At 55.0% G+C, this 23,368-nt stretch overlaps 1 protein-coding gene across 1 annotated transcript in view; it reads left to right on the forward strand.

Moving 5' to 3' along the window:
• The first annotated feature begins 649 nt into the window (after window positions 1–649).
• Window positions 650–23,368, forward strand: part of SPIRE2 (spire type actin nucleation factor 2) — a 24,304-nt gene continuing 1,585 nt past the window's right edge. The window contains exons 1-7 of the mRNA XM_049622400.1: window positions 650–1,023; window positions 13,400–13,443; window positions 18,386–18,742; window positions 21,781–21,861; window positions 21,989–22,153; window positions 22,892–22,978; window positions 23,220–23,351. Of these exons, the coding sequence (XP_049478357.1) occupies window positions 753–1,023; window positions 13,400–13,443; window positions 18,386–18,742; window positions 21,781–21,861; window positions 21,989–22,153; window positions 22,892–22,978; window positions 23,220–23,351 (1,137 nt within the window). The 5' untranslated portion in view covers window positions 650–752. The remainder of the gene's footprint in view (window positions 1,024–13,399; window positions 13,444–18,385; window positions 18,743–21,780; window positions 21,862–21,988; window positions 22,154–22,891; window positions 22,979–23,219; window positions 23,352–23,368) is intronic.

Raw genomic sequence — 23,368 nt, forward strand, 5'->3', positions numbered from 1 at the left:
TTCAAGTGAGAGCTCCGCCTCTGTTTATTTTTCAGGGAGACACTCGAGCATTTAATCCAGACTTGGGTCTCCTGCTACAAAGAGTCCTTCATCGAATACTTCATAGCGCAGGGTCTCCCTGGCTCACAGCGCTCTGTAGTAAGTGACCTCTTGAGGTCACCTTGCCAGCCGGCCCCCACAGAGGCCACTGCAGGCTTTTGCTCCTCCGAACCAAAGTCGGATGTGTGTTTGTGCGGGGTGGGGGTGGGGGTTCACATGCCTCTTCACTGTCTCCCGCATTCCAGCATCAATAGTGCCCGAGGCCCCCAATCACTGCAGTGTCTTGGACGGGGTGCCTCCTTACACAAGCGTCAGAGAGCCTGGGGAGCGCGCCTCCCTCCGGCCCCGGCTCTGCGCGCCCAGCCACCCCGCACCTCCCCCACTCCGCCTGGCCCGCCCGGTCCCCCAGGGCCGGGAGCGCAGCCTTCCCAGCTTCCCTCACCACCCGCCACACCGCGCCCCCCCCCTCTGCCCCCTGCCCCCCCCCCCCCCCCCCCCCCCCCGCCACCGGGCCCGGCTCCCCCTCCCCCCTCGCTCCCGCGCCGGCCCCGCCCTCACCTGCGGCCGCTGCGCGGGGCGGGGCCGCCCGAGGATGACAAAGCAGCGGCCGGCAGCGCGGGACCCGCCCCCCGCGCTCGGCGGGTGCGTCGGCCGCCCCGGCGCGGCTGTTATGGAAACCGGCCGGGCGCGCAGGAGGCGATAATGGGGCGGCCATGGCCCGGGCCGGCAGCTCCAGCGGCGACGCGGCCGCGGGGGAGCGGGCCGGGGGCGCGGGGCGGCCGGAGCCGTGGGAGCTGTCCCTGGAGGAGGTGCTGAAGGCATACGAACAGCCCATCAACGAAGAGCAGGCGTGGGCCGTGTGCTTCCAGGGCTGCCGCGGGCTGCGGGGCGCGCCGGGCGGCGGGCGGCGCATCCGGGACACGGCCGACATCCTCCTGCGCCGGGACGGCTCGGTCAGCGCGCGGCGGGAGCCAGGGGCCGCGGGTGAGGGCCGGCGGGCGCGCGGGGGTGTGGCCGGGCGCGCAGGACGCGCCGGGGGGCGGGGTGGGGGCCGGGGAGCGCGCGCGCGGGGTGTGGGGGGATGGGCTGCGACCCTCCCCTCTCCTCGGCCCTCTCCTCTCCTCCTCTCCCCTCGTATCTTCTCCTCTCCTCCCCCTTCTCCCTTCTCCCCCCATCTCCTCTCTCCTCCTCTCACCTCTCCTCTCCTGTCCTTTCTCGTCCTCTGCTGGGTGCGAGCCCTCTCCGTCCCCACCCTCCCTCTCGTGGAGCCCCCTCTCTGCACCCTCCCTTGCTGGAGCCGGCGCCCCCTTCCACACCCTCCGAGTCCTGAACCCCTGCAGGAGCCCCCTTTCGCACCCTTCCACACCCTTCCTTTGCTGGACGGCTTCTCCCCATCCTTCTCTCTCTCACCTGGTGTTGGGATACCCCCTCCCTTTCCTAGAACCCTTCGCCGACCATCCTCTGGTTGCCGGTGGGCAGCCTGCGGTTCGCTTATTTAACTCACAGGAGAAGGATTTTGGCTTTTGATGGTTGAGTACCTTCCATAGACCCAATTCTGCCTCTCCTACCCCCGCCTCTCCCCACCTGACGCTGGTTCCTTCTGCTTTGGGGTCTGTAGCCCTCAGTCTTTTTCATCCAGTGATTCCTGGTGTGGAACCCTTGTTGCATGGGTGACTGCAGATGCCTTACGCTGGAAAGGAATGAATGAATGTCTTCTTGGAGCTTTTTTTCGTGGAGATGAAGGTCTAAGGAGGAAGCTGTGTCTTCTTTGGAATCTGCTGAATTTACCAGTTTCCTGGGTTTAATAGCAAGAAGAGTGTGTAAAATTTTGGGAACAGTCTGCTTGGTTTTCCTGCTCTTAATCATCAAGAACAAATAATCCCTTGAAAGATATTTGAAGTCTACTCAAAATAGTGAATCTAAGTGATTTTTAGCCTCTTTCTTAGGAAAAAAAATAATGTATTTTCTTCCCTGGAGAACTGTACTACTGGTCTAGAGCATATGGTGACTAAAAAAAAATTTTTTTTAATGCTTATTTATTTTTGAGAGAGAGAGCGCAAGCAGGGCAGGGGCACACAGAGAGACACACACACAGAATCCAAAGCAGGTTCCAGGCTCCAAGCTGTGAGCACAGAGCCCAACGTGGGGCTTGAACCCATGAACTGTGGAGACCATGACCTGAGCCGAAGTCAGACGCTCACGTGACTGAGCCACCCAGGCACCCCTAGAATGTTGGGTGATATTAACCCAAAAGCTAATACTGTCTAGGAAACACAAAGGCCCGCTATGTGTGCTGGAGGAGAGCTGGGCCCTCTCTAGTCCTGAGACTATGGTTTGCACGAGTCCTCATGGAGGACACGAAAGGACCAGCACAAAGCTGCACAGGAGCTATAGCTGCTCTGGTCACAGGAGGGTCTGTTGAACCCGCCCTGCGACCATCACTCTATTTCTCCCAAGGTCCTTCTCAGCCCTGTGCCCCGCTCCTACCTCCCTCTACAACTTTGCTATGAGACATTTGCAAGTTTCTGTATTTCATACACAAAGCACCAAGATATTTGACAGGTGAAAACAGTGAGTAGACACTCAAATGGTCTTATTCCCATTTTACCAGTTAAGCTGAGGCTCAGGCTTCCCCAAAACTGTACAGAGAGAGGAAGGATTTGGATTCAGCCTCCAGCTCTTGATGTTTGCATGCACGGTCTCCGTAGGTGGGCCTGAGAGGCTTGCTCTTGCTGGATGGCCTTATCCCCGCCCTCCCGCGGAGGTTGGGGGGGTGGGGGCGGCCAGACTCTGCATATTCACAAAGAGCTTTTCTCCTGAAGCTATAGATTCCTCCCTGTGTCCCTCTCCATCCCTGGAGATAACAATATATGGGGTGCCTGGGTGGCTCAGTCGGTTAAGCAGTTAAGCCTCTGCCTTCAGCTCAGGTCATGATCTCATGGTTCGTGGTTCATGGGTTTGAGCCCTGCGTCAGGATATCTGCTGTCAGTGCAGAGCCCGTCTTTGGATCCTCTGTTTCCCCCTCTCTCTCCGCCCCTCCCCCACTCACGTTCTTTCTCTCTCTCAAAAAATTAAATAAACATTAAAAGAATTAATAAAAAAAGAGTATAACCCAAGATGTGGCTCCTGGCACCACAGAGCGGGACAGGACTATAGGGGCCTGCCTGGTCTGACCCTCTGATTTTAAAGATTGGAAAACTGAGGTACAGAGTGGTAGCTGGTTAGCAGAGAGCGCAGCTCTCACAGAGAAGTACAGCTCTGTGTGAGAACTGGGAGAGAGTCAAGCCATGTTTCTCATTGGTCCTCCAAAATGCACCTTGATGGCTAACGTTGTTGGTAGTCACCAAGCTCCCTCCAGTTCCCAGGATGTGTCAGCTCCTACTTCCTGCTGCCTCTACACCCACAACCAGGCCAGAGATCCAGGCTGGGGTTTCAGGTCACACCTGGCCTCTCTGTGGAGACTTACTAGCCCAGGACATCAGGAAGCCCAGTTCCATTTTCCATTCAACGCAGTCTTTGGTTTCGCTCATAAACGTGTCTCATAAAGGTGGATAAGAGATATGACGTGCTGGTCTGTAAAGATAAGGGAGAGTGGATTGCCCTGAACTTTCTCTTCAGTCTGGTTGAGCTTTCTTGAATCAGCTGAAACTTTAGACCAACTGCCCTCAAGGGTGGCTAATGCACCATTTCGCTGGCGCTTGAGTGGTGAATTCACTGAAGGATATGTGTTTATTTCTTGCTGTAAAAAGCAATCGGGAAAATCAGCATCTTTTAATGTTACCTCACCTGGTCCCTCGGTACAAAGTTCTGGTAAATCTAGCCTTAAGTAAGTGTTTAAAGTAACTTTAAAGGAATCCGCAAAAATAAACCACATTTGGGGGAATGATTAATGTATGAGCATACATCTCGCCTCTAACAGCGAAGTGGAAACAAATCCTAACCTTTAGTCTGAAGACTTCATAACTGCTTGGGGTACTTTTTTTTTTAAGTGGGGAAAATGTGTTCACGTGAAGTTATTTTTTTTTTTTAAGTTTATTTTGTTCATTTTGAGAGAGAGAGAGCACATGTGAGCGGGTGGGGGGGGAGGGGCAGGGAGAATCCTAAGCAGGCTCCCAGTTGTCAGCATGGGATCATGACCTGAGTCGAAACAGAGTCAGTCGGTCACTTAACTGACTGAGCCACCCAGGCGCCCCACATGGGAAGTTATTTTTAAGAGGCCATTATTAAAACCTCTTGATGGGGAAAGGGTTCTTTTTTTTTTTTTTTTTTTTAACTGAGGCAGGAAACTCTGTCAGGCATCGATGTGAATGCCTGTGTGGACCCATTCCCCGAGGCACAGCTAATTCCCTAAGTGCAGCTTGGTCAGTGATCCTGTGACCCTGGAATGCTTTTAGTGGCTTTTGTCCACCTGATGCTGTCCTGGGCACTTCCCCCCAGGAGAATGACTGCTTCCCTTCCCCGTGTTTGGCTGTTACCTCGATGGAAAGACCGTCTGCCTTTCTGGCCTACCACTGCTCGGGAAACACTTCTCCAGGCACCGGGCTGTCCACCACCATAACTCTCTTGGGCAGGCAAAGGTGGGACATGAATGTGGGTAGAGGTGTGTCTGAGACGGGAGTGAGCTCATCACCTCCCACCTTCCCCCTCCTGTGGATGCTAAGGTACACACTGCCCTATTATTCTGATTTTTTTTTTTTCTTGTCAGTTTTGGTACTAAAACTTTTCACAGGCCCTACTTTTCGGCTTGGGCGCCTCACGTGACCTGTCCACCGGGCCCCATCTGCCTCTCCAGCCCCTTCTTGCTCCTTCCTCTTCTGCCTGGAGGCCAGCTGCCCCCATGGCCCCCATAGCGTTGGCACCTGCCCCCAGGGTAGGGCTCTCGGAGTGGCCGCCACTGCACAGACCCAGGGCCCTCCCACTCATCTCATTTTCAGCCCTGAGGTTCAAACACAGGAACGATTGATAGTCTGTCGTGCATTGGATGGTGGTGTCCTGTGTCATGAGCTCTATGGGGCTTGGAATTCTTTTTTTTCAGAAATGTTTATTTCTTGTGAGAGAGAGAGAGTGTGAACAGGGAGGGGGCGGCAGAGAGAGAGGGAGAAAGAATCCCGAGCGGGCTCTGCGCTGCCAGCACAGAGCCTGATGTGGGGCTCAAAAATGAGATCAAGACCCCAGCTGAAATCAAGAGTCAGACACTCAACTGACCGAGGCCCCCAGGTGCCTTGGGCTTGGAATTCTCTTTTCCACCTCAGCCTGGCAGCGAGAGCAGCAGCTGAGTTTGGCATCTCACCGTCACCAGTGCTCCCCTCCTCCATAAACTGGTGTGCTGGTAGCACATGCTGGGGAGGGGTGAGGACGAGTGAGGGAACAACAGTACAGAGCCTTGGGCCCGGGAAGTGTGTGTGCACACAGGCACAACACACACACACACACACACACACACACACACACACACAGATGCCCCCTCGTTCGTTGTCTCTGCAGTGCTCTGCACAAGTACGGGGGGCTGCTGGCCCTGCTGTGGATGTTCCTTCCGGTCTCCTGGCCCAGTGCGTCCTCTCCCTTTCCCACAGGGTGGGATCCGTGGCCACTAGGATTGGTTCTGGGCCGCTGGTTTGGGAGGCCCCCTAGTCCTGTGGGCTTTAGGTGTCCAAGCTGGACTCCATAGACCTCACTGGGAGGTCGCCTCCTGAGTGACTGAGGACCGTCTCTTTAACTTGCCTGTATTTTTTTTTATTATTTATTATTTTTTATTATTTTTAATGTTTATTTTTGAGAAAGAGAGAGAGAGTGTGTGTGTATGTGTGTGTGAATAGGGGAGGGGCAGAGAGACGGTGACCGAGGATCCAAGCAGGCTCCGAGCTGTCAGCACAGAACCCGACTCGGGGCCTGAACCCATGAACTGTGAGATCATGACCTGAGCCAAAGTCGGACGCTGAACCGACTGAGCCCCCCAGGCGCCTCGTTGCCTGTATTTTTTTTAAATGGCATTCGCACAGATGAAGGTGGATGAGTGTCCAGTGATGTTGTCCCCTGATATGCTGGGCAGAAGTGAGAGCTGGTTGGGCAGAAGTGAGAGCTGGTTGGAAAGATGAAATCCTGCTTCCCTCGTCACAAGTCTCCTCACAGTCAGAATATTTCTGGCTGAAACTCTCAGGTCCTGCTCCTTCTCCCACCAGTGCTGTCTGTGCTGCCCGCCCTTGCTATCACACAGGACCCTTGGCATTTGGGGACTCTTTGTGCCTTGGTTATGCTTTGTGAGGGTCACCCAGGCAAGGCGCGGTGTGGAGATGAAGCCCAGCCACCCAGGGACAGGTGGGCACTTTGCTTTACAATCCAGGGTGGCAGCGGCTGACATTTTCAGGCTCTTGCAAGAATGTGCTGGGCCCACTCGTGTTTACGCCCCTGACGCTGTTCTGATCCCCATTGCACAGATGAGAAAACTTGTTCACGAAGCACCCAGTCACCCAGTGGGGAGGGGTGGGGGCAGGACTGGGAGTGAGGACTGCGGCCTGGCCTCGGGGAGTTACTCCTCTTCTTTGCACCTCACGGGCTGTGCGAAGCCTTGGACGTGCCTGGTGTGGTAAAGCACTGGGTGCCACAGGAGTGGCAGTGAGTCTCCCGTCTCTGTTTGTACCTCGCCCAGCAGCCCTCCAGGCGCACGTGAGTGCCTTCACAGGATTTCGGGTCCTAGCGTTCGGAAGAGGAAGGGGCTCTGTAGAGTGCACCTGGTCAGGGTCCCGTGCGCATTTCTCGGTGACGTAAAACATCGTCCATGTGCCCTGTGACCTTCCTGGCCTCTACCTGGGGAGGGTGTGAGCGCTGGGAAGGACACCTGCCTGGGTGTGACTGTGTGAGCCAGGTGTTTGTAGATCGAATTCCTGATTCAGTCTCACCTCTGAGCAGAGATTACCTCACAGGAAGGCGTCCCCCAATAAGCCATGCTCTCTGTCCAGACATCTGTGAGCCAGGGGCTGGCTGTCACAGATGACCAAGAGAAGCCTGTGTGGCTGCTTTGGCTGGCCCAGTACCTAACTGGCCGTTTGCAGCCTCTGCCCTGTGCTCTTAGGAGAGGTTGAAGCTGTCGAGGTGTCTTTGGGGTCCCTGTGCAACCTCGAGATTGGCTCATGAGACACAGCCCCAGGGTCTCTGCCCCCTTCAGGGCCCTGGTCACCCCCACTACAACCCCCACCACCCAGGTCTTCACAAAGAAGGGGTTCTCTGTCCCCTGTGATGGAATCAACTATCTTCTCAATTGGGCACGAGGGGGTGACCTGTGGGGGCCGGAAGTATGTGAGTGGCTCCCACAAAGGAAGCATTGTGGTATTGGTTGGTCTGGTCCTGGGAGGTGGCCATTTGAACAAATATGCCAGTGAGTATCAGCTGCAGGAAGGCGCCAGGGTTTCGCTCTGATCCTGTTTGACTCCTCAGAGGGAGTTTGACCTCCAATAAGGACCTAGTCAAGGAGGAAACTTGCCTGGAAACGGCAGCCCAGTAATTAGGCAAATCAGCATGCGTGGAGTCCGGGGCTCCTGTCACTGTCTTAGCTCCGCCTGGAAACCCCACTTGTTCGGTGTCGAGGGCATCTGGGTCTGCAAAGGAGAGAAGACAGAACGGTTTACGAGCAGGGCACAAGGGTTTCCTTTGGCTGCTGTAAACAAGTTACACAAGCTCACTGCTCAAAACAGCTCGAATTTATTCTGTTACAGTCGGAGAAGCCAGAAGTCCAGGGTAATGTCTTTGCCTTAAGGTCAGCAGATTAGCAGCCTTACTCCCAAATGCTACCCCTGTCCCCTTACAACTTAACATAACATGTCCACAGGTCCCGGGGATTGGAATGTGGGCAGGCTGGGGGCCATTATTTGGCCCACCGTGGAGGGGAAAGTCACATGGGTAGAATGGTCACTGTTCTGTCACCTGGATTCCATCATCAGTGACATCAGAACACGGGTTCTGGAATTATGTTCCATCTAATGCTTTACAGGGGCTGTTCTCACTTGAGTCCAGTGGTGGATGTGACAGACCCTCAGATTGCTAGGTCCCACCCTGATGAGCCCGATACTGCCTGGGGCTGGGGTGGCCCTAAGATCTGCATTTTCAGCAGGCTCCCCATGATGCTGCTGCTGCTGGTTCCAGGACCCACTCTGTGACCCCCAGTTGACGGTGTGTGGTTTCCCCAGGCCACACCCTGTGTTGGGACACCCCCAGGGCCAAGACTCCTTTCACTTGAGGTGACTGGGATGGTCAGTGAGCGAGGGGGACAACACACGGTCTGGGTGTCGGCTTCAGAGCCAGGCTAGCCGTGGATTGGATCTCAGCCAGGTGACATTGGCCAAGTTCCTCACCCTTCCCGGGCTACGCAGTGGGGCAGCGGGGAGGACTACAGGAGGGGATCCCTGAAGAGCACTCAGGGAGTTCAAGTAAGCCATCCTTAGGCGAGCGGGGAGGAACGCCTCAGAAGGTACTGCATTTCAAGGCTGCGGCCCGTGTGCTGTGGCCATGAGTGGGGCCTTCCTGGCGTTATCCCCAGGGCGCGCTGGCGGGCACTGGGTGGGGAAGTTCTGCAGGAGCAGAGGAACGCTGACCGTTCCCTCACCAGGACTGTGTGAAAATGCAAGGGTTAACTGATCCTTACGCTTGCATAAGTTCTCTGGGAACTTATGTGGGAGTTCTCTGGCCCACACGCATTTCCCTGACTCGGGTCTTTCCTGGAATTGATTCGGGTGACGTAGGTCCTGGGTCCTTGCTGCTGGGGGAGGACACCCCACCCTGCGGTGTCAGTTCGCGGAGAAGCAGGTGGGTGTCAGCCGGAGCCTGTGGAGGTGAGCACGGGCGGAAGTGAAACGGAGGCCGGGGGACACGGGCGCCGTTGCCCCACGGAGCTCTCTGCTTGCTGAGCAAACACACAACTTCCCAGTCTTGAGCAGGCATTTTCCTCTTAGCTTTGGTTGCTGCCAGCTCGTTTCTAGACATCAGTGCTTGATCTGAGGCATTACTTAATTTAAGTTTTAAAATTTGACATTGAGACAAGCATTTATGGAAGCATATACTAGGTGCCAGATACCACGTGTGTTTTCATACATGGGGCTTGAACTCTCAGCGCTGAGGCCAGTGCTCCCCTGACTGAGCCAGCAGGCCCTGTTTTCGTTTAATCTGTATAATCCCCTGTGTGGTAGCTGATAGCTGTTTGGAAAGAGGACTCCAAGGAGGCTCAGAGAGAGCCGGGGACTTGCTCCGGACCACGAGCTCCCGTCCTGGATTGTGAGAGAGGGAGGTGGGTGCTGTGTTCTTGCCACTGTCACGTGCACGGAAATTAATTTCTTAATGCCGTAGCACACGTTCCGATTTCAGAAAGTGTGAAGGCAGCGCGGTGGGAGTCTCCTGCCAGCCTTCTCACAGTAGGAGAAGGCCCGGTGTGTTTTACGTGTTGGCCAGCGTGTGGCAAATAGCGCCCCTTCGCAACTCTTCCCCCCGGTAGGGGCTCCGATTGTCCCATTACCAAGGACACCTCCTCCATGTCGGTGGCTGTCCAGTGCCCCCTTGTGCCGACATCATATCGCGTGTCCGGTGATTGGCTGTTAGGGTGATTGGGGATATTCACGCGTCCGGTGATTGGCTGTTAGGGAGGCACCACGCGAGTAGACTCTGGTGTCATGGCACCTGAGCACACCTGCTGAATCGAGACAAGCAGGGGTGGTGGTTTTATTTATTTATGTATCTATTGGTTTATTAAAAAACTTTAATGTTTGTTTTTGAGAGAGACAGAGTGCAAGCAAGGGAGGGGCAGAGAGAGGGGGAGACACAGAATCCAAAGCAGGCTCCAGGCTCTGAGCCGTCAGCACAGAGCCCCACGCGGGGATCGAACCCATGAACCGTGAGATCATGACCTGAGCTGAAGTCAGACGCTTCACCGACTGAGCCACCCAGGGGCCCTAATTATTATTTCTTATCTTTAGAGGGAGAGAGCGCATGAGCGGGAGGGGGCAGAAGGAGAGAGAGAGGGCCTTAAGCAGGTTCCACACTAAGCTCAGAGCCCAACTCGGGACTCAGTCCCATGACCCTGGGATCACGACCTGAGCCAAAACCAACAGTCAGATGCTCAACTGACTGAATCACGCAGGCGCCCCAGGGCTGAAGTTTTAAGAGATGCTGCAGGCTGCCTTCCTTGGGATCGTGACCATTTTCCACCAGCATTGAGTGTGGGCCCTGCAAGGGCCTTGGTCTACCCACCGTGCTGTTTAGCCGCACGGGGGTACTGAGGAAACAGCCTGAGATCTGGAAAGGCAGGGGCCCCCTGGGCTTGAGCTTGGACCCTGCCCTTTGTGGAGTCTGCATTCATTGTCCATAATTAGGGACCTCAGTGTGTGTGGGGGGGTGTCCAGCCTGGGAGGCCTAGTGTAGCTGCTGCTTTGGCTGGCCTCCCCCCGACCCCCGCACGCGTGCGGTCTCCTTCTGGGGGGCTGAAGAGGGTGTCTCCTCCATGGCCACTCCCTGTCCTGACCTCAAGCCTAAAGAGAGTCACAGGCAGGAGGCCCTTGGTCTGAAACTGGCCGGGAGGTCCTGGCGGTCCCATGGTCATCATAGCACAGTGATGCTGTGCACATCCTCACAGCCTATTGCGCCCTCAGAAGTGTCTGCATCCGTTCGTTACCTCACCTGTTCTTTGAGGTGACACTGTGTGCCTCACCTGTCCTTTGGGTGACGCCGTGGGTTAGCTTGGGCAGGTATCGCCTCCATCCGTAGATAAGGAAATGAGGTCAGAGGCAAGACCCTCAATGTCATAATCACAGGTGGGAATCTGGGCTGAACTCCTTCCCATACTCCCCACTCAGGCACAGAGGGGTGAGGCTATCAGACACCTGTCCTACCACTCACCCCACCCGCTGCGGGGGGGACACTTCCTCTGGGAACTCTAGCCTGCGAAGGCCTCACAGACTTCTCCAGATAATCTTTCATCCTATGCTACTGTGACACATGATCATTTCCAAGAAAACTCCCGAGCGTCTTGGTTTCTCCTCGTTCGTCATTTTATACACAAGAAATCGCATCGGCTTTTCTTTTCCTGTACATCTTGGTGAGGATGCTCTTCTTGGCAGGGAGGGAGAAGCACCCAGTGGGGGGGCAACACCATGGAGACCATGTGTCCTGGGTCCAGCCCTACCTCAATGAGACATTGATGGACATGGAGAACACTTCAGTCCTAGATGCCTCCTGCTTCTGTCTGGGTCTCACTGCTTTCCCTCCAAGACAGTTGTGGGGTTTTTTATGTTTATTATTTTTCAGAGAGAGACAGTGTGTGTGGGAGGGGCAGAGAGAGAGGGAGACAGAATCCCAAGCAGAATCCCAAGCAGGCTCCAGGCTCTGAGCTGTCAGCGCAGAGCACAATGTGGGGCTCGAACCCACGAATTGTGAGATCAGGACCTGAGCCAAAACCAGGAGTCGGATGCTTAACCGACTGAGCCACCCAGGCGCGCCAAGACGGTTTTTGAAATTAGGAAAAGGTGGTTTGTACAATGCTGTGTGATCAACCTGGTGACAAAGTTACTGTAGCTCCATGAAGTCATGTTTGGGTGTTCTGGGTGGGCGGTTCAGGAGGGTGCACTTTGGGGTCTGGCAGTGCTTGGGAGGGGTCCCCGCTCTGTCATTTTTTAGCTGTGTGGTTTTGTGTAATCTTCTCAATCTGCCTGAGTCGCAGTTTCCTCATCCGTAAGGAGGGAGTCACGGCACCAACCTGTCTGTGGTGGTTGCGGATTGAAGCTGTAATGAATCATTTGTTAGTTGTGCGGCAAAGAGCTGGACACAGTGTCTGCCCTGAACCTCCCGAGGGGACAGCTTTCTCATCAAAACCCAAAGACTCCCCAAGTCCTTCCAACGTGAAGTACAGTTAGATTACTAAACGTGTACTTTTGTTAACATATGGACTGCTTAAACCAGGGACACAGGCATTAAAATTATTCCAACCAGAAGGCTTCCCATTGACCAGAGGACTGAATGGTGCTCAGTCTGCAAAGGGCACTGAAGGGCTGGCTGGCCCCCCCTCCCCTTCTTGGTCCTCAGGATGACTCAGGGCCCTGGCCTCTTCCAGGGAGCGCCTCTGTTCTGAGCCTGTTGTCTTCTTTCCATTGCCCCAATCCAATCACAGCTACAAACACTCATGGAACTCTCAAACGCAGGCCACAGTCTGCCACTTGCTGCTCACTTTCCACTCTCTTGATGTTGGAGTGGATGGTTTTCCATTATTTTACTGGATCAGCTCAACACAAACTCTATCTTTGGCAATCTTCCTAGTTCTTAATGGCATTTTGAAAATATTTGTGGAGTTAGCAGGTTCACTTAGCAGAGAATTTCATGGTGTATGGTTTTTTTTTTTTTCATACCCTACCTCATTCCAAAAAGAATTAAGGCAATTCAAGTTCATCTCTTAGCACAGATTCCACCCGCATGCTTCATTCAAGGAAGGTTGCAGAAGTAGGTGGGTTTTCTCTGTTTCATCCAGCCTGGCATCTTGAGGGACCCGGGGGTGGGGTGGGGGGTGGGGGAGCAGCTGGGGCAGATTCCGGGGCCCCTTGGCCTGGCCTCACCACTTACTAGCTGTGACAACTTCCGGGAAATGAGCTCGACATTCTGGACCTCGGTTTCCTCATCTGTGAAATGGGTAACAGAACCACCTACCTCCTGGCTTGTGTACGGATTACAGCAGATGAGCATTTGTAAACACGTTAATTCAGTGCCATGTTTTAATAATAAAATAAAATACACAGTGCTGAATTGAGCTCCTGGGCTTGAACCCAGAGACTCTGATTCTCTGACGGAGGCGCTGACAGTCTGGGGGCAAATCCCTAAATCTGCAGGTAGCGGCCAGATGCTGACTTACCCAGCTCAGCTCTTAGCGATTCCAGAGCAAAATCTGTTGTTTCTGTTGAGCCTGGGTTTCTCATCTGACTCTGCTATGATTCGGGGGCACATTCGGGGGACTGTGAGTTTCAGACCATGAGGTCTTTCCTACGAAGGAGGAGGCTTAACTCATTCTCTCTTGCCTCCAGCCTCCAAGCACGCTTCCCCAAGGGGACCCTGTTCCCCGCTGCGTGGTCACTTTGGGGTGTGACTGCTATGTGGGGTGTGGACGGGGGGGGGTGTGTCACTCTCTGGCCCCTCACCTGGATATCCAGGCCCAAAGATGGGTCTGCAGGTGTCTGTCCAAATGAGTGGCGGCTTGGCCTGTCGAAGCTTTCGGGGGTTCCAGTGGAGAGTGTGGAGGGTACGCCGTGTGTCCCTGAGGGGGAAGGTGGGGGGGCAGTCCATCTGTTGGTTCCCGGGGATGCTGAGGCGTGTCCTGACTGCCTGTTATCTCCTCTTGCAGAGTCCACAACGATGGTGTTGTCACCAGCCAGCTCAGAAGCCCAGGTACCTTTAAAACAATTTTTAAGTTTACTTGGTACACATTAAAACTAACATGTGTCATATAATGTAAATTAGAAAGCATATAAAGTTACACGATTGTTCCCAGGAGGTGGGACACAGACAAAATACTCAAAGACCTTAATCGAAAGGACTTGATGAAGAGAGTGGACAGGTGAGGACAGAGAGCCCACCAGGGTGGTGCAGAACCTGGCAAGCCAGGAAAGCCTGAAGGGGAAGGGCATCGATGATACCCCGTCTGCCTGTCTTCTAGGCCCAGACTCCAGGCTCTGCTTCACACCGGCCGGGGGAGGGAGCAAAGGTGATGTGGTCTGTAGGCGAGAGCCCCTGGGTGCAGCGTGTCAGGCAGAGTGGGTCTGGGGGCCAAACAGGAAAACCAGCCCAGTGGCCAATGTCCAGGAGCCCCCGCCCGACCCAGAGTTCAGATCTTACCAGGAGCACTTCTCTCTGTGTCTCCCTGTCCCATCCACCTGCCCCCCGGGGAGTTCGTCCTGAATTTGATGTTTATCATTCCACCGCCTTTAAGAAGGCTCTATGCAAATGTGTGTTTATATATTAAGTACAGTGTTACACCAAGGGTAGGGGGGTGGTCACAGGCCAAAAGAGGCTACATATTCTGTTGTGGAGAATTTAAAAACAATAATAAAGTCATCCCAGAGTTTTCCTCTTTTTTCTTATTACTACATGCTTGCAATTTTTTTAATGTGTATTTTGACAGGGGAGCACTCGAGGTAGGAGGGGCCGAGAGTGAGAGAAAGAGAAAACCCCAAGCAGGCTCCACTCTGTCAGTGCAGAGCCTGACGCAGGGCTCAATCTCTTGGTTCCAAGAGATCATGACCTGAGCCGAAATCAAGAGTCAGACGCTTAACTGACTGAGCCACCCAGGCACCCCTACATGCTGGCAATCATGTCAGTGATAAGGGGCGCCTGGGTGGCTCAGTCAGTTAAGCGTCTGACTGCGACTCAGGCCATGGTATCACGGTTTGTGAGTTCGAGCCCCGCGTCGGGCTCTGTGCTGTCAGTGCACAGCCTGTTTCCGATCTTCTGTGTCTCCCTCTCTCTCTGCCCCTCCCCTGCTTGTTCTCTGTCTTTCTCAGAATAACTAAATAAACTTAAAAAAAAAAAATCTTAAAAAAAAAAAATGTCAGTGATAAGATACCCTTCCCAGCAGCACACTGCCTGTGGTTACCGGAGCTCTGAAGCGGTCTGGTGTTGTCACTATATGTTGCTTTCTGTAATTTGTTTTGGAAAAAAGAACAACATGTTTTCAAGACTCCTCTCCATTCCTGGCAGGGCTGTCTGCCCTCCTAGTGTTCTGGATACTTTGTTTATCCACGGCCCGGAACACTCTCCCCTGCCTTTCAGATGGTACAACCAGGGCTGTCCCTATGGCCCAGAGTCCCCAAGTGAGTTTGTATCCGCTACCCAGCATTCCAAAGGAGACCTGTTGTTATCAAGTTTGAAAGTATTTACGAGGTAGATACACACAAACTTTGTACGTGGGGGTCGAACCCGGACTGTTGTGCTGGGGGGCCCAAAGATGAACCATGAGAGCCCCACCCCAGCCACTATGGCAGGGCGGCCGCTTGTGTTAACCCAGATTCTTGCTACTGGCACCGGGGTAAAGCTGGCCTCCTGTGGCTACTGGGAGCCTGTTCAGTTCCTGTAACTCCGGGCAGGTCGGGCTTAGGTTCTGAGACTCTGGCTGGCTGCCCAGATTTTTCCTTATGGGAAAGTACGGGCTCTTTGCCTTTCAGGGAAAGTTTCCAGGGACCAGGCTGGGGCACAGAGAAGCTTTTCACAGAGCACCTATCAGATAAGAGGCTCATGTTGGAGTTAACCCTCCAACTCTAGGCCAGCTACGAGGAGAAAGACTCTGCACTGCACCGGGGCGGGGGACTTTCCTACTTGGCCCCTTTGTCTGCCTCCATGTGGTAGGGACCAGGACAGAGCCGCCCTGGGGTCAGCAGGGTCTCTAGAGCTGAGTGGGCGTGAACCTCCACCATCGGCTCCTTCCTGGCACCTACCTCTGGGCCAAGAAAGAACCAGTGGCAGCTGTAGTCCTGGTGGGTATTAGGGTACTCTCTGGAGATCTCATGCCACAGAGGACTCCCCCTGGCCCTAGCCTTGTGCCCTCCAACTCATGATTTTGGGTGGTGACTTAAGAGCTGGGTCTGTGACCCTCGCCTGCCTAAAGCAGAGGTAGGACCGCCTCCAAGTGGGGATGGGGGCGGCGGAGACGGGGGTTGACTTTAGGCTGGAACTTTGCTTCTTTGGAGCCTCGTTCTTCCTAACAGGTCCGCCCCTCCCCCCACGCTGGCCCCCTCCAGGCTCAGGGTTTCCTGAGGCACTTCTGCAGGACCGAGAAGGCTGTCTTGTCCACGTCTCCTGCCCAACATTGGCTCCCCGTGTGTCCTCCTCCAGCTCTGCTTGGGCTGCCCCCCGACCCTCCAGGCCCCAGGCGGTGGCAATGCAGGAAGTGAGAGGAGATGCCAGAGGACTTGGGGGTGGAAGGTGAGGGCGTGGCTCCACGAGCCACAAAGAGGCCTTCCGTCTTGGCCTACGGCCGCCAGCAGATCCCCAGTCCTAAGTCCAGCTTTGCCCGCTGCTAGCAGTGCCCTGAGGTCCTGTGCCTCCCTCCTTACCTAGAAAGCAGCCATTATCTTGTGAGTTACGTTGTCCCCTAGGTAAGTAACAAAGGGCTCAGAGTAGTTAATGACATGAGAAGAGCCACTGTCATTTTGTATCCTTGTCGTAAAGGGAAGATGTCGAAATATGAAAGCCGTGCAGAGCAGAAGCGGGGACCCTGGAGGTGCCCGCGTCCTCTGTGTTCAGCTGCGTGTGGCGCTTTGCTGTGCGAACCGACCCGACCTTTTCAGGGCTGTGTTCCTGTGAGCGGGGAGTGTCAGGTGCGGATGGCATTTGAACAGATAAACGAGTGACAGTTGGCAGATGCCCTCCAGAGAACACGGATTCCGCAGTTACTAATGGTGGTCCATGAAAGTAGGGTTTCCTGCCAAGTAAAATTGAGAAGTGCTGAGTGAAGAGGTCTCCCTACTGCAAGACTCACACTTTTTTTAACGTGCTAATACGCTTTTAAAAGAATTAATTATGGGGTGCCTGGGTGGCTCAGTCGGTTAAGCGGCTGACTTCGGCTCAGGTCATGATCTCACGGTCTGTGAGTTCGAGCCCCGCGTCGGGCTCTGTGCTGATGGCTCGGAGCCTGGAGCCCGCTTCCGATTCTGTGTCTCCCTCTCTCTCTGACCCTCCCCTGTTCATGCTCTCTCTCTGTCTCAAAAATAAATAAGTGTTAAAAAAAATTTTAAAACAATTAATTATGGAGAATTTCAAGCACTCACAAACAGTAGCATTGTGGGCCCCAGCCATGCCTGGCTGGGCTCCTGCAGTCACTGTGACCCTTGTTTCGGGGGTAGCCCCTCCTTCTCCCCTCCTTCGCTCAGGGACCAGTATCGTTTTGTTCTTTTCTTTTTCGGGTTACATTTATACACATTGAATTTATGTGGAGTTTAAAATATTTTGAAGTGAGAGGATGCCGTTTTTCATGAGTTCAAGTGTCAATACTTTAAAATTTGTAGTTAACTATTCTAGCAGTGTTTATTAAGAGTGCTAACCTTCTCCTCTGATGTAAAACGTGCTGGTACATTGGGACGCCCGGGTGGCTCAGTCGGTTAGGCGTCCAGCTTCAGCTCAGGTCATGATCTCACAGTCCGTGAGTTCGAGCCCCGGTCAGGCTCTGTGCTGTCAGTTCAGAGCCTGGAGCCTGCTTCGGATTCTGTGTCTCCCTCTCTCTGTGCCCCTCCCACACTCATGCTCCCTCTGTATCAAAAAATGAATAAATGTTAAAAAAAATTTTTTTCAAATTAAAAAAATAAAATAAAATATACTGGTATGTTACATTAAAAGCTAATATTTAATTAGATTGTCTATTTACTTAAATGCTTATTTTTGAGAGAGAGAGAGAGGGAGCACAGGAAGGGGAGGGGCAGAGAAAGAGGGAGAGAGAGAACTCCAAGCAGCCTCTGCGCTGTCAGCTCAGAGCCCGACGCGGGGCTCGAACTCACGAACCACGAGATCTTGCCCTGAGCCAAGATCAAGAGTGGGACCCTCAACCGACTGAGCGACCCCGGTGCCCCAGGTTGTGTATTTTTCAAATCACATTGACTGGGGTTTGCTTTGCGTTCAGTGAGCTTGATTAGTTCTGGCAAATACAGTGCACACCGTGTCACCGGTACCATTGGCTCAGAAGCTCCTGTGTCCCTTCCAGTCCCCACCTCAGCACTCAGCTGCCCTGCCTTCTGTGGCTGCAGATCAGCCTCACCTAGAGTTTCGTATAAATGGAAGCACGCAGCAAGGAGGCTTTGGTTCCTCTGCTCTGTGTTTACCGTGGGTGTAGACGAGCATGTGCGGTTTGATCCGCCGGGCCTCTGCCCGGTACCCCGCTGTGAGGATGGGTCGGCTTTGGTCGCCATCTGCCAGTTGAAGACATTCAGACATCCCAGGTTTGGGTGCTTGGGCCTTCTAGGACCAGCCCTGTGTGGATGTGTCTTTCCTCCTTCCTGCTTAGACTCCTCCTTAGACTCCCTCCTGGGAGAGGAGTGGCCCTCGCTTCTCGTGGTGACGGCATGTTTGATTGTAAGACCTTGCCGACTTGCCCACCTGCTTCCCACGGGGGCTGTGCTGTTGGGGGAGAGGCTGGGCCGTCGTGGGCGTGTCAGCTTGGCTCCTGGCACACGGCCGTGTGGCCGGCTGGCTGTTAGAGGCTGTGCTGTGCTGTCACCTTGGGCGGCTTGTCCCGTGACCCCTGCGGCTGCTCTCCTCCCCCTGCCTATCCCCCCCACCCCGCACCATCCTGTGAGTCACCCCCCTGCCCCCACCCCCCATGACGCTCTGGGCCCCTGTCCTGCAGATGGTGCAGTCCCTGGGCTTTGCCATTTACCGCGCGCTGGACTGGGGCCTGGACGACAGCCAGGAGCGAGAGCTGAGCCCACAGCTGGAGCGGCTCATCGACCTCATGGCCAACAACGACTGTGAGGACGGCGGCTGCGGGGCTGCGGATGAAGGCTACGGGGGCCCGGAGGAGGAAGAGGAGGCGGAGGGCGGCCCCCGCGCCGTGCGCACCTTCGCCCAGGCCATGCGGCTCTGTGCGGCGCGCCTGACGGACCCCCGGGGCGCCCAGGCGCACTACCAGGCCGTGTGCCGCGCCCTCTTCGTGGAGACGCTGGAGCTGCGGGCCTTCCTGGCCAGGGTCCGGGAGGCCAAGGAGGTGACTGGGAGAGCACGTGCTAAGGAGGGGCGGGGGGTGGTGAGGCTTCCCGTGGGGGGGGGCTCCCTGAAGGCCAGGGGTGGAGCAGGTGGAGGGGCAGCGGGGCACGAGCCAGTGGCCTCCCCAGCTGGTGCGCCAGTGGGAGGAATCACAGGAAAGGGGGAGGAGGCCACCGAGGTACCTTTGTGGCCCTCTTCACACTCCCCCCCCCCCCCCCAACCCACCGGTCCCTCTGTCTCTCCAAAGGACGTGGAAGTCCTCAGTGCAGGACTCTGAATAAACTAGCCTCACTGTCTGCACTCAGTGTGGGCACCGTCCTAAATGCTCTGCAGGTTTTAACTTAACCCTCACACCTACTTCGTAACCGGTTTCGCACAGGAAGGGGCTGAGGCTCAGAGACATTAAGGAACCTGCTCCCAGCCTCTGGCCCCGGGCCCTTCTTCCTGTTGCCTCCTCATGTTTATATCTTCCCATGGGGCTGGCTGTCCTCCCCTGTGCTGGTTTCTTCTGGAAACGGGTGCTAACTGGCACCGCTTCCTGTAGCTCAGTGCACACAGGTGTTTGGAGTTTGGGGGAGGTAGGAAATTTAGTGACAGTTGCCTTTTACAGATAAGCAAACAGAGGCTCTGAAAGGTGTCCCCTTGTCCCAAGCCAGAGCTAGTACAGGCAGAGCTGGGGTCTCCCCAGGCCTGTTCTGTCTCTTCGTGGTCTCAGAATCAGTAGCTGACAGTCTTTCTTCAACTTTCCAGCTTTCCCCTTGGTGGGACCTGACCTGTTTCCTCGAAGCAGGGGTCTTGGCACAGGGACTCCTGCCTCCCATCAGCAGTCACGAATGAGAAAATGCAGACTTTGTAGAGGTCAGGGCAATGGCAGAAGCTTTTTGAAATTGACTGATGTTGGTCCCTGGTTCCACCCTGACCAACTTCCCCGAAGCTCTGGGCCTGAGTAGGTTCTCAGGATTGTTCTGATTGATGGGGCCTGGGACCCAGTCTGGGACAAGTCAGAGATGTACTTGCACCACTGGGCCCTTATCTGCAGCCCAGTTGATGGCCCAAGGGTGGGTAGTTCCTCTGCCCACTCCCCATCTCCCCTCCCCACTCCTCCTTGGCATCTTGGAGATGTTCTTCTTCTTTTTTTTTTTTTTTTAAGTTTATTTATTTTTGACAGAGGGAGCATGAGTTAGGGAGGGGCAGAGAGAGAGGGAGACACAGAATCTGAAATAGGCTCCAGGCTCCGAGCTGTCAGCACAGAGCCTGACGCGGGGCTCGAGCCCATGAACCATGAGATCGTGACCTGAGCCTAAGTCGGAGGCTTAACCGACTGAGCCACCCAGGCGCCCCTTGGAGATGTTCTTCTAATGCACCAATTAGTGGATGGGTCTTTTTTTTTTTTTTAACGTTTGCTTATTTTTGAGAGAGAGGGAGAAAGAGTGCGAGCAGGGGAGGAGCAGAAAAAGAGGGAGACACAGAATCCGAAGCGGCTCCAGGCTCTGAGCTGTCAGCACAGAGCCCGATGTGGAGCTCAAACCCACAAACTAAGAGATCACGACCGAGCTGAAGTCGGACACTTAACCGACTGAGCCACCCCAGGCACCCCCGGATGGGTCTTAATGCTTTTGTCTTTCTTGCTCTGAAGTCACCTGCTCTGTTGCTAAGATCAATTCCTTATGCAGACAATAGAAGCTCTTTCTTTAGCAGGAGCAAACATCTCCAGACTTCCAAGTAATTGACCCAGGAGATGTCCAGGGAGTTGGTAGTGACGGGGAGTGAGAGGAGGGTCTGTCGGTGGGATACATCTGGGCTGGCATTTTAGGAAGAAACAGCCTGTGCAGGGACAGGGGTAGAAACTACAGGAGGGATGAGAGTCCCACCCTTCATGCCCTTCGCCACAGGGACTGCCACATCACGCACAGGTCTATTTTTAGAATTACACACCTTGTGCCGCTCTGAGACTTGGCAGCATTTTCTAGAGCGTCCCAAAGCAGTTTAGCAAGTAGCTTGCGGTGAAAGCCAGGGTAACCGGTTCTGTCTTAGTTGGGGGGATGGGGTGGGAGCTGTGTGCTAAAGGTTAGATGCTTCTCTAGGGTAGGAGAGTTGGTGAGGACAGAGGCTCCAGCTGCTGCCAAGATCCAGGGCAATGAAGGCAGTGAATGTAGCAGCTTCCCAAATTTTCAGCACAGAACAGTTACCCGACAACCCTTGATGTCCTTCTTTGGCCCTCACCACGATGGCGGCATTTCCCCCACGTCATTAAATACGTACCCATGTCTGTTTCCCAGGACTTGCTGAGTAACTCACCCTCTTACCCGTATACCCATCCATCCACCCATTCAGCTGTCCGTCCACACACCCACTCATCTATCCAGCCATCCATTCATTCTTTCAACCGTTGTTTGAGACTTAGCGTCCATCACGCTGTGCTAGGAGCAGGAATACTAAGGTGCGAAAAAACCAGAAACATAAACAAGGTTCTGGCCTTTTGGAGCCAATAGTACAGACAGCAATCAAAGAAACAGATAAATGTAAAACTCCAGCTGGGATCACGTGTCGAGAAGAAGCGACCATGGGTGTTCTAAGAGGGTGGGTGCATATGTGCCCTGGGAGCTGGATCTGAAGGAAGACAGGGAACTCTTCACAGATGGGGGAGAACAGGGCTTTCCCCTGCATCCGCCATCTCTGGAGGACCCAATGCCTCGCTGGGCTGTGTGGATCAGGTGAGAGAAGGGTGCAGGTTCTTTTGCAAACCAGAAAGTTCTATGTGGGTGCCAGGCGAGTGTTCCACTCTCACCCTTGCCCTTGCCCAGGAGAAGCTGCTGGAGACAGCTGATGGGATACCAAGTGTCCCATGTGGTTCCAAAGCCAGTGGCTTGGTTTCTCTAGATCCTTCTGAGCCCAAAGCCTTGGCCAGAATGCCCGCTTGTCCCTTTTCCAGCTGGTGGAATAGTAGTGCATTGGGAAGGAAGTGTCCCCAGACGGACAGACCAGCAGGGGCCCGTATCCCCGCGGCTACCGTTCTTTTACCTTCTCTTGGACGCGCAGATGCTGCAGAAGCTTCGGGACGATGAACTGCAGGTAGAGAAGCCTCTGGCGGAGCTTGACAACCTGGGACACACAGACTGGGTAAGATATGGCTCCGCTCCGGACCCGGAGCACTGGGCTCAGCCCCCACACCCCCGGGTCTGTGCCTGGAGGGCCTGGGGCAGCCCTGCCGGAGCTAAGGGCCGTTTTCGTCTTCTCGGGGGCCCAGGCCCGGCTGTGGGTCCAGCTCATGCGGGAGCTCCGCCATGGAGTGAAGCTTAAGAAGGTGCAGGAGCGAGAGTTCAACCCCTTGCCCACCGAGTTCCAGCTCACCCCCTTCGAGATGTTGATGCAGGACATCCGCGCCAGGAACTATAAGCTGCGCAAGGTCATGGTGAGCTGGTGGGGGAGGGGCCTGCCAGCGGCCTTCTGCCCGCTTGTGGCTACTGAGCCGGGTGTTTAAGTGTGCACAGGCGGACGTGGCCCTTATTCCCATAACTCACTGGACACGGCGTGACGTCAGGGACACAGTGTGACAAGGGCAGGGAGGGAGAGGGGATGCATGGAGGGTTCCAGAGGACCAGCGGCAGGAGTTGAGACTGTGAGTTGCCCCATTTTATGTTTACACGGCTCTTGCCTTGTGCTGGCTGCGCTCGACAAATTAAAAAACTTTTTTTAACGTTTATTATTTACTTTTGAGAGAGAGAGAGAGAGCAGGGGAGGGGCAGAAAGAGAGGCAGACGCAGAATCTGAAGCAGGCTCCAGGCTCCGAGCTGTCAGCACAGAGCCTGACGTGGGGCTTGAACCCACGAACCATGAGATCGTGACCCGAGCCGAAGTCAGACGCTTAGCTGACTGAGCCTCCCAGGCACCCCTCACTTGACAAATTCTAAATGTGCCAGTTATTTCATTCTTTTGGCGACCCTGTCTGGGGTGTCACGGGCCTTCATTTCCACGTGAAGAATGGAACACGGTGGTGCCACTGCTGTCCTTACGCCTGCCACGCAGCCCCTGAGGGGAGGGCTGGCGTGAGGCCCTGGCCCTGCTCAGGGCTGAGAGAGCCCTCCCACGGCCCCAGCCCATGTGGGTATCAAGCCCTTAGCCTTGGTCTTCTCCCCATCCTCCCCAACAGGTCGACGGAGATATCCCTCCCAGGGTGAAGAAGGATGCCCATGAACTCATCCTGGACTTCATCCGCTCCCGGCCTCCGCTGAAACAGGTACCAGCTGTGCGTGGCCTCCACTCTTGGCCTCCCCTCCCCCAGGGCAGACTGGAGTCTCCACTGAGGGAGGCGCTGGCAGGCTGGTCCCGAGATGGACCTGCCCCAAGAGCACATAGGGCACCTTCCCGTCTGCCCCCTGCTAGCCGGCTACTGATAGGCGTGGCCGTATCACAGGGTTCCTCCCCGCTCCATTGTGTCCGTGCCACCCCCTTCCCTCATGGAGCCATACTCCCTCCAGGTCTCAGAGAGAAGGCTTCGCCCCTTACCCCAAAAGCAGAGGACCCTGCATGAGAAGATCCTGGAGGAGATCAAGCAGGAGAGGAGGCTGCGCCCGGTGGGGGCCGAGCGCTGGCGTGGCCGGGGTGAGCATGGGATACCTCCCCCGCC

The sequence above is a fragment of the Panthera uncia genome (assembly GCF_023721935.1).
Source record: "Panthera uncia isolate 11264 chromosome E2 unlocalized genomic scaffold, Puncia_PCG_1.0 HiC_scaffold_20, whole genome shotgun sequence".
Taxonomy (NCBI): Eukaryota; Metazoa; Chordata; class Mammalia; order Carnivora; family Felidae; genus Panthera; species Panthera uncia.